Source organism: Cryptotermes secundus, unplaced genomic scaffold (assembly GCF_002891405.2).
Source record: "Cryptotermes secundus unplaced genomic scaffold, Csec_1.0 scaffold455, whole genome shotgun sequence".
In the NCBI taxonomy this organism is placed as follows: domain Eukaryota; kingdom Metazoa; phylum Arthropoda; class Insecta; order Blattodea; family Kalotermitidae; genus Cryptotermes; species Cryptotermes secundus.
The window spans coordinates 437,505-457,111 of record NW_019734967.1 but is presented as its reverse complement, the minus strand read 5'-3'; the positions used below and the strand labels follow the sequence as shown (position 1 = coordinate 457,111).

The 19,607-nt window shown below is 46.4% G+C and overlaps 1 protein-coding gene across 7 annotated transcripts in view; it reads right to left on the bottom strand.

The window, feature by feature from the left end:
* Positions 1-19,607, bottom strand: part of LOC111869078 — a 223,647-nt gene that overhangs the window by 44,053 nt on the left and 159,987 nt on the right. For 6 of the 7 annotated variants that reach the window (XM_023860289.2, XM_033753280.1, XM_023860287.2 and 3 more), the window contains exon 2: positions 13,706-13,762. In XM_023860289.2, the coding sequence (XP_023716057.1) occupies positions 13,706-13,762 (57 nt within the window). Of the gene's footprint in view, positions 1-8,967; positions 9,169-13,705; positions 13,763-19,607 lie in introns of those variants that run through there. The other variant, XM_033753279.1, reaches the window with a different exon arrangement.

Here is a 19,607-nt window from a genome sequence, read left to right as displayed (position 1 = left end):
GAAGTCTGTGCATGTTTCGGAGGACCGTACTGCTTCTATATTCAGGGTTAAAGAGGAGGCCAAACAAGAAGCACAAGACAATCATCTTCACAGTGCCAGATGTGAGAACCGCAAATGTAACGCGTTAATATGTCTGTGCAGCGGAGTGGACTCAACTTTTCCAGGGGTAATACCTAGAAGTAAATCTTTCCCTGTGTCAGAAAAGAGTAGTACTCGAGATCTGTGTAACTGCATGCGAAACAGGGTGTTCTGCAAATTACGATCTTGTATTGTATTGCATTGGAGAGGGTGGGTTTCCCCATTCACTTAGACCAACTGTTGGTCCATTGTGCGTCCTCCTATGATATTCTACCAGTCTCTATTCCCTACCGGTACTGGTGCGTGCCATCAGTCCCGACTCAGCCAGCGAGTTCGACCTCTACTGGCTCAGCGGTATCTCGATGCTTCCGCCAACTACCAGAGGCGTTAGAGACTACTCTTGGGCGGGAAATGTCCTGAATTTGGCTCAGTGGTCCCCTTAGGACATGAGGTTCTTTTACGTGCCGTAAAGCTACGACACGGGACCCACGGCTTAAAGTCCCTCCCGGAGGACTTGTTCCCTGAATTTTTCCGCTCTTAAAAATTCCACGACCTCCGCCGGGTTTGAACCCGCGTACCTTGAGTCACGAGGTGGGAACGTTACCCCTAGACTACGGAGGCCGCTAAATTACTATCTTACTGACGTTATTTCCATACTTCGGCTGTTACTCGGAGTGAATAATGTTCCCCTCATTTGCCTCTTCAGGGCCACCAGGCCATCTTCAGGGTCGACCCTGATGATGGTGGCTGAATACTCGTATGTCTCCAAAACATCGGCAACATCGCTCACTTCTGCAAGGTGTAACAACCCAAGAACTGAATTAATGTTAATAATTAACCACCATGAAAGCCTAAAAATTAAAAAAAAAAAAAGTTCATTTGGCGCATTTTCTTCTTTACAGTATGTTTGAACGTAGGGTAAGAGCGCTTAAAACGCGAACTGCACACGACCCCCCCGGTAAGCAGCGCTCTTCGTGTAACTACGAAGTAATGTGCACAACGTATACTTCACAGGGGCGTTCGGCAGAAGGAACTGTGAACTAAATGATTAAGACTGCGATGAGAACTATCCCCTTGCAATAAGCAAACATTACAGTCACACGAAACTGTCCACTGTTGGGTCCTCATACTGAATGAACCAGGATACAGCGTTAAGGCTTCGATGTTCGATGTTATTATACACATACAACGAAAAGTAAATAAACATGCTGTAAAGTTGTCCCTGTGCTTAACGAACTAAGAATTACGTCATGAAGGAGTATGAGGAAATGAATATAGATAACCGTTTTCTTGACCTAGGCACTAGTTGGAGGTGAGTGGTCAGAATTTTGGTAAAACCTAGGATTTACAAAACAGTGTTTGTAAAATACGGAAGTAACAACTCTTCGTGTCTTACTTGGGAATTTTTACCATTCACTGTTAGTAGAACCTCATATTCCATGAGAAGACGGCGGCAGTGATAAAATGCTTTCTTGCTATTGAAAAAGAGTTTACAATGTACAGCGTACAGAAATATATATATCCAAATTTAGAGTACAAATTTAGTATTGAGAACAGGGTGCTGAAGAGAATATTTGGACCGAAGAGAGATGAAGAGACAGGAGGTTGGAGAAAACTGCATAATGAGGAGCTTCATAACTTGTACTCTTCTCCAAGTATAATTAGATTGATCAAGTCAAGGAGGATGAGATGGGCATGGCATGTAGGACGAATGGGGACGAAGAGGAATGCATGTAGGATATTGGTGGGAAAGCCAGAAGGAAAAAGACCACTGGGAAGACCAAGGCGTAGGTGGGTGGACAATATTAAAATGGAACTTAGACAGGATGGGATAGTATGGACTGGATTAATCTGGCCCAGGATAGGGAATATTAGAGTGCAGTTGTGAATATGGTAATGAACCTTCGCGTTCCATGAAATGTTGGTAAATTCTTGAGTAGCCGAGCGACTGTCGGCTTCTCAAGAAGGGCTCAGCTCCATGAGTGAGTATAAATTTAGTAACTCGCTCTTGTAATCGATTCTCTTTCTACTTTCCGTTTTATAAATTACAATTTTTCAAGCCTCTGAGGCCCATCCAGGCTCTTATCCAGTGGGTATTGGGTGAAAAGCGGCCGGGACGTGAACCTGACCACTCAACTCCATCTAGTACCGACGTCTAGAATACGTGCCTCTATATCTCTATACACCTTCATGAGGTAGTACTTAATAAGTTAAGCACAGAGGCAACTTTACCTTACTTTACCAATACTGTTTGGAAAGCCTAGGTTCAACGTGTAAATCCTGCGTTTTACCAAAATTCGGGCATTTACGGTAACATATACAGTGTTTAACCCATGCTTCAAAGTTACATTATAACACAGCAGTACGCACCACACTAAAAATATTATTTTAATACTGTCTAAACTCACTAAAGACTACGACTGAGTCCGGAGATTGATTGTTGATTACATAAGTTCCGAAATGTACTCATACCATCACTTCTGTTTCATTACCTGGAAAGCCGAAAGGCACGCAGAAAGCGTAATGGAAATAAAATGTGTTTCGTTTCTCTGTGAAACCTCTGCCCACAACATCGGCCCCTCCAACAAACATTTCGCGAGTTATGATACAAATATGCGATGAACCCATGTGGGTCTTCACGTGAAGTGGTCGCTAGACTCGTCTGCTCCCATGAAATTTGAAAGGACTCAAAAGATTCCCCAATATCACATTCAGCGGAATTCGTCAAGCGGTCCTGCAGATGTTTTGGGAGCACAGGTGGGCCAACAAACTAAATGGACTTCAGAGGTACCCAGAAGGGGTTGTAAACGCGCCAAAGGCCCCTCACAAGCGCGACACAACGAACAGAAAATGGAAATTAGCGATCTGTCCGCTCTGCTATGTAGCAGAGGCCTTGCCATGGACACCTCTGGTTCCTACTGACGATCAGAGCGAATTCGATCGATTTTAAAAATATAAAAAAAGTAAAGCTATCCCTGTAACAGGCCATGAAGGCCCATAGGGGTGTGAGACGTTGAGGCTCCCACATTTTCTAGACAATCGGTTCACGGATGGCGGTGAAGTTGTCAGCCTTACGCGCCGGCCGCCATTTACCCCCACGAAGATTCCTGGTACTCATTTCTGTTAGAGGCTAAGTGGACCCCAGGGCCATAGTGCGGCTGCAAGGATTAGGTCAACTGAAAAAAAAAATCCAGTGACCCAATAGGGAATCCAACACGCAAACTTCTGACTTGTATAGTGTTTAAATTGTTTTGGCTTCTATTAATAATATTTCCACCTTTTCTTCAATTCTGATTCTTTCCAAAAATTCAAGGAATGTGTAGATGCGTGGCTCCTCCAGCCCACAGTAGCCACCGTACTTTTATCCACAATGAATGAACACCTCACACAATGCTGTGAACACGCTTGCAGCGGCTTCTGACGTGTCTGCATACGTGTAAGCACGTACGTAGCGGAAAGTGTGACTCATAACATCTTCTCTCGGCGGATTTCCGGCCTGTCGCTTTGAGTGCACCCAGTGTTGCTATGGAACCAGATTCGTTTATTTCAGGACGCTCTCAGTAACGCATGGTGTGCGGCGCCGAAACTTAGCATAATTAATAGACTGTGGCTTATAAAAATTTTCGCGAAGAAGCTGTAGTGGCCTATTTCCAGCCACGATCCCTGCAATCACCCGGACAGACTAGGTGCAATCACGGAAAACGTCAATCAGGATACTCGGTAACCTGGTCAAGATTCGAACAAGGTACTTCCCGGACAGAAGTTAAAAGCGTTACAGACTGAGCCAAAGAGCCCGGCGTTTGGAATTATTTTTTGAAGAATGAAGTCTTCTGGGATGCGGAGACATAGATATTGTGTTAACCGACGTTTCGGAGAAACGTATCGCCTCCAGTCTGTCTGCAGCCATCTGCTCATGCTGGTTCCTAGCTCGCGGATTTTTATACCCTGAAGATGGATGCGATACGTTCTTCCGAAACGTAACACTGGGTTTTTTTTATTGCTAGTGGGGTGGGACTAACTCCCTTGTACTGCGGCCACTTCTGGCCTATTGTATCAGCCCCAGATGATAGATGAGGATGATTGTGGAGCAATTGGTGGAATGAAGACTGGCAGGGGAAACCGAAGTACTTGGAGAAAACCTGCCCCAGCGCCACTTTGTCCACCACAAGTCCCACTTGACCAGACCCGGGATCGAACCCGGGCCGCCGCGGTGGGAAGCCAGCGAGCTATGGCGCGGCCAACACTGGGTTACTGTACCCTGTGGGGTAAGAACCATGGAAGAGTGCTATCTTCTGGTTGTAATGTCGTGTAGTTATGGCTGTGCCGTAGCTCACACGGCTAGTCGCTGGGTTCCCACCGCGGCGGCCCGGGTTCCGTCCTAGATCAGGTTATCTGAGATTTGTGGTGGACAAAGTAGCACTGGGGCAGGTCTTCTCCGAGCACTTCAGTTTCCCCTGCAAATTATCGTACCACCAAATGCTCCATATTCATGTATCAGCTGGGGCTGGTACAATAGGCCAAACAGTGGCCGACGTACCAAGTGGCCTCACTGTGACCCCACCCCATGCGTGGAGGGAACTCCGTGTAGTTCGAAGTCCACAGACTTTTCGGAGGAATACATCGCCTCCGTCTTCAGAGCCGAAGGGTAAGCTAAGCAATAATCAGGCGGCAAGCAGAGCTATGCTATGAAGATGTAGGTCATATTTCACCGAAACGTCTGTGGAGTGCTATCTGACCGCACGACGTCACAACCTCAAAGCCAGCACCACTTACTCTGCACTCAGGCAGGCCGAGCAGGTTCTCCGGTTAGGTGCAATGTGGCATGTTCCTATCGCCGTACAGAAAGCGAAGGCCCTTGAGAGACAGAAACGTAGTAGTGTGAACTGGATTCAGCAGGCTCAGATTACCGTCACTGGCGGACTGTCGCGAACACAGAAACTACCCAAGATCTAAACGTTCGTGACGATGGTGCATTAATAAAATGACTGGCTTTTTGGACATCATCCATCGCCATATTTCTATTCTGGATTCTGCCTCCGAAACGCAGTTTCCAAGGAAAATGGACGACGTCCAGAAAGTAAATCATTGTACGGTAACTAGCACTTCCGTCCCATAGATTTCTTGACCAACCTGAAGACTGTCACCCTCTCGAGAAAATGTCTGCTCCATGGAGTTGGTCATGTATTACTCAGGGTCTTCATGTACTGTACTTAAGTAAACATTCGCGAATCCAGTTTCAGTTAATCCGGACCGAAATATGAAAAATGGGAATTTCTTTTCACAGTTAAGTACATACTCTAAAAGACACATGGGATTTAGGAGCAAGAGGACTTTCAGATTGTGTTGGGGACAACTGGAGAGACTGAAACCAGTAAAGAAAATATCTAAGACTGGCTTAAGCTGAATGAAGGAGACCCTGGATTTCAGCTTCTGACAAAGGAAGAGATACCTCGATTGATACCTTTTTTTTATTTTCATTAAAACTATCTGTATTATTAAATTTCCCATTTCTCTCTTCTCTAAGCTCTTTTTTTTTCTTTTAGGGCTATATTTTACTTCATTAATCCGGGCTTCCGAGAGTTTACTGTACCAGTGTTTCTCAAATTGTGGTCCGCGGATATTCAGTCGTCAGGTCCGGTGTGGAAATCGCTGACATGCCACTTCGTAGCCAAGGGAACAGACCAGAACATTCATTCCCTTGATAACTGGTCTGATTGGGGGGCAGGGGGCACTGAACTAAAGGCTTCAACATGCACAACGCTGGCGAACGTCCAATAGAAACATCAAATTTTGTCAAAAAGAGATTTTCTGTCAAGAGTCCAGATCTAAGCCACCTCCAGACTAAGCTTTATAGCGTACGGAAGGTCTGAGCGCCCAAGTGATCTACAAAACTATGCTGGCGGGAGCGTAAGCTCCTGGTAGGGTCACCCATGCCAGACAGGTCAATATGTAGGGGCCTTCCGGCTGGGGTTTTGGCGTGGGGCTCATGACCCCACCCCGGAAAACTTAAACCATTGTGGTACCCATCACCCACAAGGGTTGTAGTGCCAGGAGAAAACATGTCCAGATCTAGGAGAGGAGCAAGAAGGGTGGTGTCTAGTGCAGACGTAAACGCACGTATGGGTATTTTTATTTCCGTAAAGCTGATCCCTTCGTAGAGAAGCCGCAAGTTGTGCAGTTACTCAAGAATTTCTCAACATTTTATGGAACCCAAAGGTTCATTACCGTGTTCACAAGAGCCCTCCACTGGTCCCTATCCTGAGCCAGATCAGTCCAGTCCATACCACCCCATCCTATCTCTCTAAGACCAATTTTATATTATCCATCTACATCTTGGTCTTCCTAGTGGTTCTTTCCCTCTGGATTTCCCAAAATATCCCCCAATGTGTGCTACGTGCCCTGCCCATCTCACCCTCCTTGACTTGATCATTCTAATTATATTTAGAGAAGAGTACAAGTTATGAAGCTACACAATTCGGCTGTTGATATTAATATCTGGCAATTTTATTCCTTCCCCAACTTATTTATGAGCCGGGATAACGAAGTCGGTATAGGGACTGGCTACCGGCTAGACGACAGAGGGGTCGGAGTTCCCGGTGGGGTCCACACCGGATCTGGGGTCCTCACAACCTCCTATCCAATGGGTACCTGGGGCTCTTTCCCGGGGGTAAAGCGGCTGGGGCGTGAAGCTGACCGCTCACCTCCAACTTGTGCCGAGGTCAAGCTAAATGTCGATCTATACATCCACTCCCCCACACGCCTTCATTGCGTAGTGCTTAATTAGTTAAGCCCCACTTACCAGACGAATGTCAGACTTCCGTCAAACCAGGCGGCCAATCTCGTGGAATTTGCATCGGACGATCACTGAAGCTGGTGTCCGGTGAGAAAAGTTTGACAGATCGGCCTCAGTAACCTGTACATTAGCGCCTCCACCCACGACTTCGGACTTACGATCCCATTACAAACCCATTAGAATTACGCACCGAATTTTCGGGCATATGACTCAAAACTTGAATTTCGAACCTCGGACAGCTCCTTCTGAAAGCCAGACACCAGCGACCATTCCTCCATCGGCCTCTGCCATGGCGAGTCGCTTCCAAAATCTTCCATAGCCAGAGCTCTCCTGCTGGATATGTCGGATGCTGACAATTCCTGGAGTTTGCAAGTGCCCTGACAGCTCGAACCGTAACTCAATGATATTATATCATATATTAAGTAACTTGTTTAATACTGTCACGTGTTAAGAGTGACTATAGACGGTGTTTGGATTGGTAAATGGATTTACTGGACTCTTATACAACTAGTGCCTACACTTTATGAATCACTATCACACACAGACTAGTGTCCAGTCAAGTTTTCAGTAGCTGTTGCTCGGTAGCGGCTTCCAACGGCGGGCGTTTCCCTTCCTCTGGGTTCCCGAACCATCCCCGTGCCTCAATTACCAGCTTCTAACAGCGGAGATTCTTCAGCGTCCGCGCCCAAGCCGTTGCCGGATGACTACCGTCTCACAACTGAAGTTGCTCCAAACTGTCCTGGTTATCTCGGCACGGACCGCTCAGAAAACGCAGTTCCTCACTGTTATATTTCAAGTATTGCTTGTTAAGAATCTGTTGCCTCGCAGCGAGAGTTGTTTCGCGGTCGTTACCTATTAACGGGTCCACACGCTACAATACTATGTTATCTGACACCCCACTACTGAGTTTATAATAAAAACAACAGAACTATAGCGCCATGGTTAAGGTCTAAGACTTGGGCTCCAGGAACGTAACTTTCCGTGTTTTCGGGAACGCCCAAGTACGACTGTACTTCCGACGTAACTCTGAGGCGCAACACTAATGGGGCTCAAAACAAAGTGGACCCGACTGAACGTGGCGCGGCGCTCGGAAACACACAGGATCTTCAGCTTGGATCCACACATCACTTCATTGAGAGTGACGTCAGACCTCCCATTAATTCGGAGGAGTTTTTGGTTGACGTAGTGGAAAGCAAGAAAGGGTGGGGGAGGGGTTGATGGTCCACAGGGTCGCTTGACCGCCGAAATAGTCTCAAGGACCAAATGTTTTGAGAACCACTGGCATATACGTACAACTGAATGCGCATCTCAGCCATGTGCCCTTTTGGAACTGAGCGATTCAGTTCTTTGCTGACAGCTGATCAGAATTACAAGACCGACCTAGAGAAGTACCGTTCACCACTGGAAACACAGGTAATTAAGTATATGTATTTTTAGAGGGATACTTTTTATAACCTGAAGGTCACATGAACGTGTAAGAATGTCTTCCCCAATCCTTTGCCGGGCTCCTGTGTCAGAAATAAACGGCAAATCTTGCTGACGTAGAAAGACATATCTGTTCCTGGGGGACACTTCCTTGCGTTTCTGTTGTCACCTGTACGATGCTGTGTGTGTCCCCCGCTTGGAACTCGGAGGAAAATCTGATGGCTTGTTACGTAAAAACTTTCGTGCTATTAATGTCCCGTTTCCCCCTCAATCCTTTCTAAATCTTAAATTATCAAAACAATACGTCGAGGCCGGTTTTAACGTTACCTCCATAGAAGAAGGCACGCGTAAACTGTCCCTCTTATGTAGCATACTACATCTGGCATGCCCACATCAAAATATTATCAATACTCACAGAATAGACACGATAAACTGACACGAGACTGCTTATCATTCCTGTCCTGATATACACACGCGCAACCTGTCAACGCTCTATAATTCGTTGCTACAGTAAACGTGCATTGCGTAATTTAAAACCTTCCATCCTACCGTCGCCTCGTTTTTTGCACATACGGGATGGATACCTAAAAAAATTCAAATAAAAATTATATATGTTAATGACATCTATATTTTGCATAACGCAGCAAATCTATACGTGGCCAGCTACTTACTCCATAAAGGAAGCGGATAATTTGGCTTCGTCTGCATGTTAACTGTCGAAGTGCGCGTTAATATTTGACCGACATGAAATCTCCAACTGTCGCTGTACTCCCTCGCACCGACTACCGTCTGTTGGAACTGAGGGAGCAATCCACAACTTCCAGCAATCTCGCTGCCTCTTCCTGGCACACTGTACCTGACCCACGGTATCATGGGCCTTTTGGAATTGCGTCTATCTATGCGGTACCTGCGTATGACGTCAGTTCTGTGGCGTGGGAGGGACGCATACATTCACTTGTCTTGTTTACTGACGCACATCTCGAAGGGAGGGAAACAGGTACTGACTGTTGCAATGGAAACAACTACCAGTCAGTGTACACAACCTCTATTTCGTCGGATATCTCACGACGCCGTCTGTAGCTAGGTCTTCCGAATTCGAATCTACAGCGTCACCGCTAAGCTAACCTGGTCAATAAGTTCATCTGCCCCTCAAGCCTGTTCCGGCTGACATTGCCGGGGCTACAGATCCTCCGGCGCAAGTCCTAAATCCTTTCCTTCTCGTAATTCACTGACGGCACCGCGTGTAACTCAACATTGGCGTCAGATATTGTCCGAATTGGACAAGGGTGTGGAAGGAAGCGGTGCTGTCCGGTATTTGCCTTGGGGGTGGGGGGTGTCATTGTATTTTTCAACTGACTTAATCCTTCCGGCCGCACTATGGCCCTGGAGTCGACTCAGCGTCTAACAGAAATGAGTACCAGGAATCTTCCTGCGGGTAAGGGGCGGGCGGCATGTAAGGCTAATAACCCCACCGCAATCTGTGAGCCGACTGTTTAGAAAATGTGGGTGCCTCAACATCTCACAACCCTATGGGCCTCCATGGCCTGTTACAGGGACAGCTTTACCTTTTTGATTTTTTACGCTTATATTTAAATTACCGTAACTGATTCAACCTTTTACTTATTTGTTTGTCTCTTATTTTGTCCTTGTGTTTATTTTGCTGTCATTTTGTATTGGTGCTGATCCTGTAACTGGCCCCTGGCTGTTGAATTCAACGTGAATACATAAACAGTAGAATTATTATTACTGTGTGGAATGCGCAGGCCACGATATAGGTCCACGACATCGTGTCATCCGCTACCAACATCGTTCCCCGTTCGAATTAGGGCACCAAAGCATCACATCTCTGTGCCGTTTCTCTGCGAGTAACATGGCGTCCAGGCGCTGCGCACACGGGAAAACTTTGGATACCATTTTTTCCGCCGGAGTGACTCCTCGGTCCGTTGTCAGCTCTAACTAGCGCCTGCTGTAACCAATCAGTTTACTTGAACGGTGTTTGTTATGAAAAAAGATATAAAGCGATACCTAAAAACCCTACTGAGCTACGCAACATACCACGCACCGTCTTTTCCTCCAAACTAACACGTTACTATGAAAAGTATGCGACATATATTAATTCGGAACTGGATTCATTTATTGAATGTTCCTTTCTTTTGTTTTGACGGTCGACTACATTAAGTGAGGGAGCTCGGTTCAGATGACACAGGCGAGTTGCATGAATGGGCACTGCCACGACTAACGCTGAAGGACAAGAGCAAGGGACAGACAGAGCCACTGCGCAGAAGACGAAAATCTCGTCCCTTGCGATATCTAGAACATACGAACATTCCTTACCTTCGTTCATACCGGTAGAAGTAAGTCGAGTTGGGAAGGATGTACAACAAAGGAGTTGTGGTTTAATTTGAGGCACTGCCCCTAATTTGCCTGGACGGACTGGGGAATACCACGAAATCCTGTCAGGATAAGTGACCTCCGAGCCCTCTCTAACTGGCGTCAAGAGTTCTAACCGCTCAACCAGGATGTAGGGTGTTTCGCAGTGCAAGCTGTGACATTCGTGAATGGAACTTGCGAACGAACACGACAGCGTACACAGCTACAAATGGGAGCATCTATTTGCTAAACACGTAAACGGTTAACCACTCACGACGTATTCAACTTCATCATCACATCCTTCGAACAGGTGTCGTGACGTCAGCCTGCTTTCAGCCACAATTCATAACAAAACTCGAACGTTTAGATACCGGACAATCTGCAACACTGCTACCATCTTGCGTAATGGAGCGTCATCGTCCTTTCTTAGCGCGTGCGCAACCATGCGAGATAAGCAATTAGCAATTTTATTCGGTCTCTGTCTGAACACATTAATCAACTCGAATATCGATGGGAAAATGACCATGAAACAGCATGTGGCATGTCCGCTTAAAGCCGGAATAGTTTAATCGGAAGAGACGTCCGTTACTAGGTTATGGCTGTGTAAACACGTCTCCTTGGCAACGGATATGCACAAGCAACAACTGAACTGTTGATGGCGGTGTTTTCTATGCGGCCCGTGCCGAGGCTATTGTGACGTTTCAACGCACTGCCAATGGCTCGATAAACAACCCCGCGATTCGTGCACGCAACGATAGGACGGATGTTATAGCTCGCGCCAATGGACTTGCGAGATAGCAATCATGTGACTTGTGCTTTCAATGTGGTCCGCTCCATGCCCAGTGCTAGGCAATGGAACTATAAACACGTCTATAATAATAGGTGTTTTCTATGAGTGTTCCCTGCCGAAGGTTTACAAGGGACAATAAAGGTCGCTTGACAGTAGTCACAGCTGAGTAGCCGTGAGTCAAGGACACAAAGCCGTCATGGAAAAGATTTGGGAGTGCATTGCAGTTAAGAGTATGGCTGAGAAGAGAAGACTTTATGTGTACTATATGAAGTGTGTAATTCAGTGAGACTGTTATAGTTCCTGGGTTTTAACTGCGTCACCAGGAGACGACTAGCGTGCGTGCGTGCGCGCGCGCGCGTGTGTGTGAGAGAGAGAGAGAGAGAGACAATGACTTATAAGGTGGACAGCGAACGCGCTATAATTACGTGTAATTATTGGTGGCGTGTATAAGGAGTAAATAAACCCGTTCATCCAATCCAGAACACTAATACTGTGACACTATATAAGGAGAGCCAGTTCGGGTTTTAAGTTAGTTAGCAAAGCCCGTGTGGAGACGAGGCCACCCTGTCATTGGGGTATAATAAATACAGGGACCTGGCCCTCCAGGTTGGAGGTGTCTCGATTTTGAGACAGTAAAATATGGTCATGAGTCCCGTGGGACTCAGACCTGAGAATGACTGAGCTGGCGAGGACCAGCAGCTAAACGACAGATCCGTCTTCTCGCCAGAGGCGGCGCCTCACATCGACAAAACCGCAACTGGCTGACAGTAACAAAAATCTGGTCTTGGGCCCCGGATGGGGTTTTACACCATGACAGAATGGCCGACTGACCGTCGAACTTAACTTTGACTCTGACTTCCGGGCAGTTAGTTCTGAGTCGGAAGTGAGTGCTAGGCTAAGAAAGCGAGAGCCAGTGGTGGCCAGACGCGGCTACCAATCATGGCCAAAGGTTGCGGCCATGAGGCATTATAAAACAGCCGGCAGGCCGTATGGGCGTGAAGACGGAAGATGAGGAATCTACGACGTTGGAAGCCGTTACCAAGCAACGACTGGTGAATACACAGCAGACTGAGAAGATTTAGGACGTGGCGATAGTAAATTGTAGAGTGTGTTAATCAGAGATAGCGCTACGATCACTTGTAGTTAAGATCTGTTAGAGTTCAATAAACCCAATAACTAATCCAAACCATGTGTCTAGTCACTTAACACGTGACAATATATTTCCTGCTGTTTCGGTATGTACTTAAATCTGGAAAGTGCAACGATCACTTCACCGGAAGACCTATACGTGTTTCTGTGCATTACCTCGAGGGTAACTCGCTAAATATTTATCGGCGAAATATTTCCAACGAAAATCGTAGAGAAGAACCGAATGTACGTATGTACTTTTCCCAAGTGGCACCGTTTTCGAGACAATTAAACTAAATGGACCCTAAGCGTACATTTCTTCACTTTCACACGCGACAACCATCAGCGGTCTCCCGAATACAACGAAGGCCTACGTATGTCCCTTATTCCCAATCATAATTAAACGAAACTCACATTGAACTTTGTTCATGGAGTCACCGAAACGTCTTCATGGTGTAGTGCTTCCTATTAGTTGAGCATACGGAGAGGAAATATATGCCGGTGCATGTGGTATTAAGAAGTTTTTCGAGTTACTACAGACGCACGGAAGTGCCCACGCGGGAAATCGTGTCCGTCCGCAAGAATGAACGTTGCGGACAACGAACCGGTCACAATCGGAAGTCCGCAGGATGAATCCACACGAATCTTTGTGGAACCTTTTCCATTTTGGCCCATTCCGATCCACTTTAAGCCCATAAAATAATTTCAATGCGTATTTATTTATTTTAATTCGCTTTTTTATTATTTTGTTGTGGGGAAGGGGTGTGACTGATTTCACTCGGTACGTCAGCCACTGCTGGGACCCCTGTACCAGCCCCGGATGTTAGACTAGCATGGCGGAATAAGATTCGGCAGGAGAAATCGAAGTACTTGGAGAAAACCTTCCTCAGTGCCATTTCGTCTACCATAAATCCCACATAACCTCATGTGGGACGAAACCCAGGCCATGGTGGTATGGCAGGCCGTTAATTTAATTTAAGACCACAAATGAACTTGAACTTGTATCTTTTGATTTGGTTCAATTGGCTTAATTCACTGCAAAGTGATAAATTAGCTATGACCAAAGTCTGCCGTTTTCCTGCATCTATTAGCCACATTCTCTTCGGTGTTCGGCGGCTTACCGTTGCTGTTAGCTTCCTTCTTCTTAGACTGAAGTTCATCCTTGCTGTGTACCGTCCCTGCAACGACAGAGATCACAGTGTAAGCAAATGGCTGGCCCGAAAGCAGAAATACAACCAAATTCAACTGCGGTTATGTGTTTTTCGTTTTCTTCACAAACCATTGCAGATCGGACCCATGATTATTAAAAAGTTCGACTTGAAATGATCCGAGTAGCATGCAGTTAAGCTATGGGCATCTTGATATATCTGTATGTATAAAGCAGGTGCACAGAATCTGAGCGGGTGAACACATTTACAGAGCGCGAGACAGAACGATCCGCGCCTGCGCATAGCGCAATAAATTTTCCCCTTGTTACGTAGGGCACACTCAGATTTTATGAGCTGCTATATGTATGTATGTGTGGATCGCCTCTGTGGTCTTGTGGTCTGAGTTCCTGGCTACAGATCCTGACATCCCGAATTCGATTCCCGGCGCTACCAGATTTTCTGAGGAGTAATGGGTCTGGAACGGGGTCCACTCAGCCTCGTGAGGATAACTGAGGAGCTACTTGAATGGAAAAGTAGCGGCTCCGATCTAGAAAACCGAGATTAACGGCCTCTATCCGCTGAAAGTTGACACTAACTTCGCCGACAAGCGGCGGTCGCTAGACTTTTATTTCGGAAGCGCTCGGTTCGAATCTTGGCCAGGACACCAACTACCCTGATTGTGCTATTTCGCAGTTTTGCTCAGTCCCTCCAGGCAAGTCCAGGGATACTACCTCGACTTTTTCTTCCAAATTCGTTCCTGATCATCATCTGACCGTCATCGAACACTGCACGGCGTGCAGCAGCGGAAACGACGTCACGAGGCACACAGAACACTTCCAAACAGACAGTAAGTGTACATATGAGGAAGAAGAAACGTTACTAGTTTCCTCATATTCTTCCGTCTAATACAAATCCAGTATGCGACAGGAGTACACACGAAACCTACGATAGCCTGAGCCTGCCGTGCTCTTCAAGAGAGACGATCGTTACATAAAAAAGGTAAAGCTATCCCTGTAACAGGCCTTGGAGGCCCATAGGGTTGTGAGACGTCGAGGCTCCCACATTTTCTCCAGATAATCGGCTCACAGATGGCGGTGAGGTTTTAACCTTACGCTCCGGCAGCCCTTTACCCACAAAAAGATTCCTGGTACTCATTTCTGTTAGAGGCTGAGCCGACCCCAGGGCCACAGTGCAGCTGGAATGATTAGGTCAATTGAAAAAATCCACCTCATCGGGACTGGAACCCGCGACCTTCCGGTTTGTAGCATAGTGCCCCTGGAGTTACTGCAACTGGGAACTCAGAATGTGTGGCCTCAGTGTAGCATTTCAAATATTAATTTTACTTTACTAAAATACACTTTTTTGTGTTTAATTTATGATATACATTAATTATTGTTTTAGGATCCAGACAAGTACTCTGAAAGGACTTAGGCCACATATTTCATTCAGTCCCATGAACAGGGCACAGTTTTTAGTGCCGTCGTGTGGGGTGAGACTGAGTCCACTTGGTACATCGGCCTATTGTACCAGCCTCAATGATTAGTGTGCAGCAGTCGGTGGAATAAGAATTGGTAGGAGAAACCGAAGTATACGGAGAAAACCTACCCCAGTTCCACTTTGTCCACCATAAATCCCACATGACTTGACCTGGGCTCGAACCTAGAACGCCGCAGTGGGATGCCGGCAACTAACCGCCTGAGCTATGGCATTGCGTGAACAGGACGCAACTTGTTTCTTCTGAAAGAAAGACTTTCTATCAGGGATTTAAACTACATGTGTAACACTTTGTCTCCCAACGACCTCTCAAGAAGTGAACTGCTAAAATATAGCAAAGTTGTCCCTATGCTTAATTACTTAATCACTATGCCATGAATACATATGGGGAAGTGGAGGTACAACTCCACCATTCTTAACCTCGGCACTAGATGGAAGTGAGGGGTCAGCTTCCTGTCCCACCCACTGTATAGGAAGATGGGTGGGCTCCATTCCCGGTCTGACCGCTATGGAGAACAGAAAAACCTTGCCCTTGCCAGAAATCGAACGCCGGCCGGCTGGCCCGTAGCCCGTAGCTATACCGACTTAACTAATCCTCCTAAAATATGTATTTGTGTTTAGAAGTAAGGAGTGCATTCATCTTGGCCGGAGGAGACTTACTTTTAGCAACTTGTTAATACGTACCAATTGCCTGAAACATGAACATTACTCCCTAACGCATGTCGGCTAGAGCTGTCATTTAAGAAACGCATCCGATTGGCTACTAGGACCTACGTAAGACACACCCATGCATACTCGTTTATCTCTGTTTATCAGAAGTGAGTTAGAATTTACAATACGCGACGCGTTGGGGTGTACATTTCTGCCATCTGACCCAGAACTTAAAAATGTACAAAGATCTCACTTGTTTTCACCACGCCGAACTTATAAGACGTTGACCTCGCCATTTAGGGCTCTGTTTAAAACTCATAACTCACTGACGAACATGTAAACAAAGTAATTCTGCTAATAATCAGTTGATAATTCAGGAAAAGGGTAACATCGACTCTTGCAGTTATACACAAATATACGAGGGTAAGTCAATAAGTAAGTTTCAAATGGATATAGAACTTAAACAAATAGGGGTACTGATTTGAAAAATGCTTTTATTTCTCAACATAATCTCCCTGTACATTAAGGCACTTGTCCCATCGTTTCACAAGCCCCTGAAAACCAGCAGCATAAAATTCTTTGGGCTGCTGTCGGAACCAGGCGGTGACTTCCCTTTCTACAGCAATACTTTCCTGGAGGATGGTGTCACCTTAAACTTCTTCTGGCAGGTGATGCAGGATGTTTCCACTAACTCCAAGGAGCTGAGCCCTTCTAGAGAAGCCGCCAGTCGCTCGGCTACTCAAGAATTTACCAGCATTTCATGGAACGCGAAGGTTCATTACCGCATTCACAGCAGCCCTTTAATATTCCCTATCCCGGGTCAGATTAATCCAATCCATACCACCCCATCCTATTTCTCTAAGATCTATTTTAATATTAACCTCCAACCTATGCCTAGGTCTTCCATGTGGTCTCTTTCCTTCTGGTTTTCCCATCAAAACCATATATGAATTCCTCTTCTCCCCATTCGTGCTACGTGCCATGCCCAGCTCATCCTCCATGACTTGATTGTAATTACACTTGGCGAAGAGTACAAATTATGAAGCTCCTCATGATGCAGTTCTCTCCAACCTCCTGTCACTTCATCTCTCTTCGGCCCAAATATTCTCCTCAACACCCTGTTCTCAAATACCATGGGTCTATGTTCCAGATGTGTAGAACAGCTGCGAATATACTGAATAAACAGTAGGTAAAAGATGACAAGGGGTGGTCCTCCAGCTTGGAGGGTTGGGCGTGAGGTTAACAACTCCTTATCGTAAGGAAGAATAAGTTTGTTACGAAATGTTAGGGCCTGTAACTTGGGCGGATACTTCAGATAATAATACATAAACTGAGCAAGACGTTTATAGTCATGGGGCTGAAGGGAGAAACCAAATTGGAATGCGCAACATGAACAGATAAGATCAGAATGGAGGGTCCTTAAGTATGGTGCGCTATCTTCATGCTACGACTTTTATCCCCCCGCCCCAAATGGCTCTTCCAGCCCAGGCCTCTACTTCAGTCTTCTTCTGCTTGGACGAGTGATCAGCCCGTCGCCAAGCCGCTACCTACACACAGGACAACACAAACACAGAATAAACGCATGCGCACACCAAACATCCATGCCTTAAGTGGGATTCGAACCCACGATCCCAGCATCCAATCGAGCGAAGACAGTTCATGTCTTAGACCGGCATGCTATGACTACAGCAGTTTATAAACGTGGGCTCGATAGAATGTGAAATTCCAAATGAATGAATAATTGCAGCAGTAAAATATCAGTCACTTACTTATGGAGCTGAGCCCTTCTTGAGGAGAGGCCAAATCTGCAGCTACTCAAGAATTTCCCAGCATTTTATGGAACCCGAACGTTCATTACCGTGCTCGCAAGAGCCCTCCAGTGGTCCCTATCCTGAGCCAGATCAATCCAATCCACACCATCCCATCCTCTCTCTCTAAGATCCATTTTAATATTGTCCACCCACCTACGCCTTGGTCTTCCCAGTGGTCTCCTTCCTTCTGGCTTTCCAACCAATATCCTACATGCATTCCTCATCTCCCCCCTTCGTGCTACATGCCCTCACTGTTCAAAATACAGAAGTGTAAGTTATTGACACGAAAGTGAGTGCCATGACAGGTTCAACCATCACCGTGAGCCAGGCTGGATGCAACGTTCTTACATTTATAGAAGTTTCGCTCTAAAAGGCTAGCAGACAAAATGCACGAGTCTGGTCTCGAAACGCGTAGACTACGAAAAAGCCTTTCACCGAGCCCGTACACAAAAATGCGGCACATATACACATATATATACATATGGTCACGTGGTTTGGATTGGTAAGCAGATTTATTGGACTCTCATAAACCGCGACTAAAAATAAGTACAATCGTTTCACTGATTTTCGCACTCACAGTTCACTACAGCACGCACTAAGTCTTCTCAGTCTTTGTCTTCACCCGTCGTTGCTTGGTAACGGCTGTCAACGCTGTAGATTCCTCTGCTTACGTGTTCACGTCCTTACCGGCTACCGACTGTCTCACTGTTCCTCATGGCCGCAACTACTGGCCACTGACTGATATCCGCGTCTGGCCACCACTGGCTACCACTCGCTGTCTCAGAATTAACTGTCCAGAAGTCAAAGTTATGTTACGACCAACAGCCAGTCGGCCAGTTTGTCTTTTTGTCAAGCCCCCATCTGGGGCCCATGACCCAAGAAACGTGGTGAAAAATCCACTTCAGAAGAGATTGTCCATGATATTATACAGCGTTAAAGACCGCCTCTGTGGTCTAGTGGTCAGAGTACCTGGCTACAGATTCTGAGGTCCTGGGTTCGATTCCCGGCGCTACAAGATTTTCTTAGAAGTAGTGGGTCTGGAGGATAATTGAGGAGCTATTTCAAAGAAACAGCGGCTCAGGTCTAGAAAAACGAAATTAACGGCAGTGGGGATTCGTTGCGCTGACCACGCGACACCCTCTATCCGCTAAAGTTAGAACTAACTTCGCCGACAAGCGGCGGTCGCTCGGTCGGTATAGTTCACTTGCGGACTCAATCCACGGAGTTTGTTTTATAGCATCAAATGGTAGGCGGCGTGGGTGAGATGGGTGCTATATACTCGTACGTATATAGTCTTTGTTACTGAAAGCGTTGTTAAATAAACAACAGATGAATGATGAATTGCAAAGGGTTCTGAGGGAAACGGGCATGGCTTAATGGAGTAACAGCCCCAGCCATTCGCCTGGAGGGAATGAGGAATACCATAAAAACCTCGGTCAAGGAAACCGGTGTGTCGGCCGTGGTTCGAACGGAGTACTTCTCGGATGAGTCTAAAGCGTTACCGCTACCATAACCTGGCCGTCTCTAAAGGAAACAGACCACCAGGGAGACCCTGGCGTAGATTGCAGGATAATATTTAAAACTGTGTTAGGGAAACTGGTTGGGTGGGTGTCGACTGAATTCATTTGATTCTCTATACGGACCAGTTGAGAATCTCCAGGGTTCCGTACATAACCGCGAATTTCTCTAGTAGCTGAACAACTACTAGCTTCTGAAAGAAGGACTCCGCTGCACGCAGTCACTTCGAGTGAGCCTGGTGATTCAGACAATTTTCTGACAACAACCAAACGTGCATGCCGCAAGGAAATCCTTTATCTGTGGCGAACTCTGGTGGGATCAGAATGAAACATTCCTGCATCTCCGCCCCCCTCAGATCCAGTCACTGCAATCCATGCATGAGTTGGACGTCCTCCCCTCCC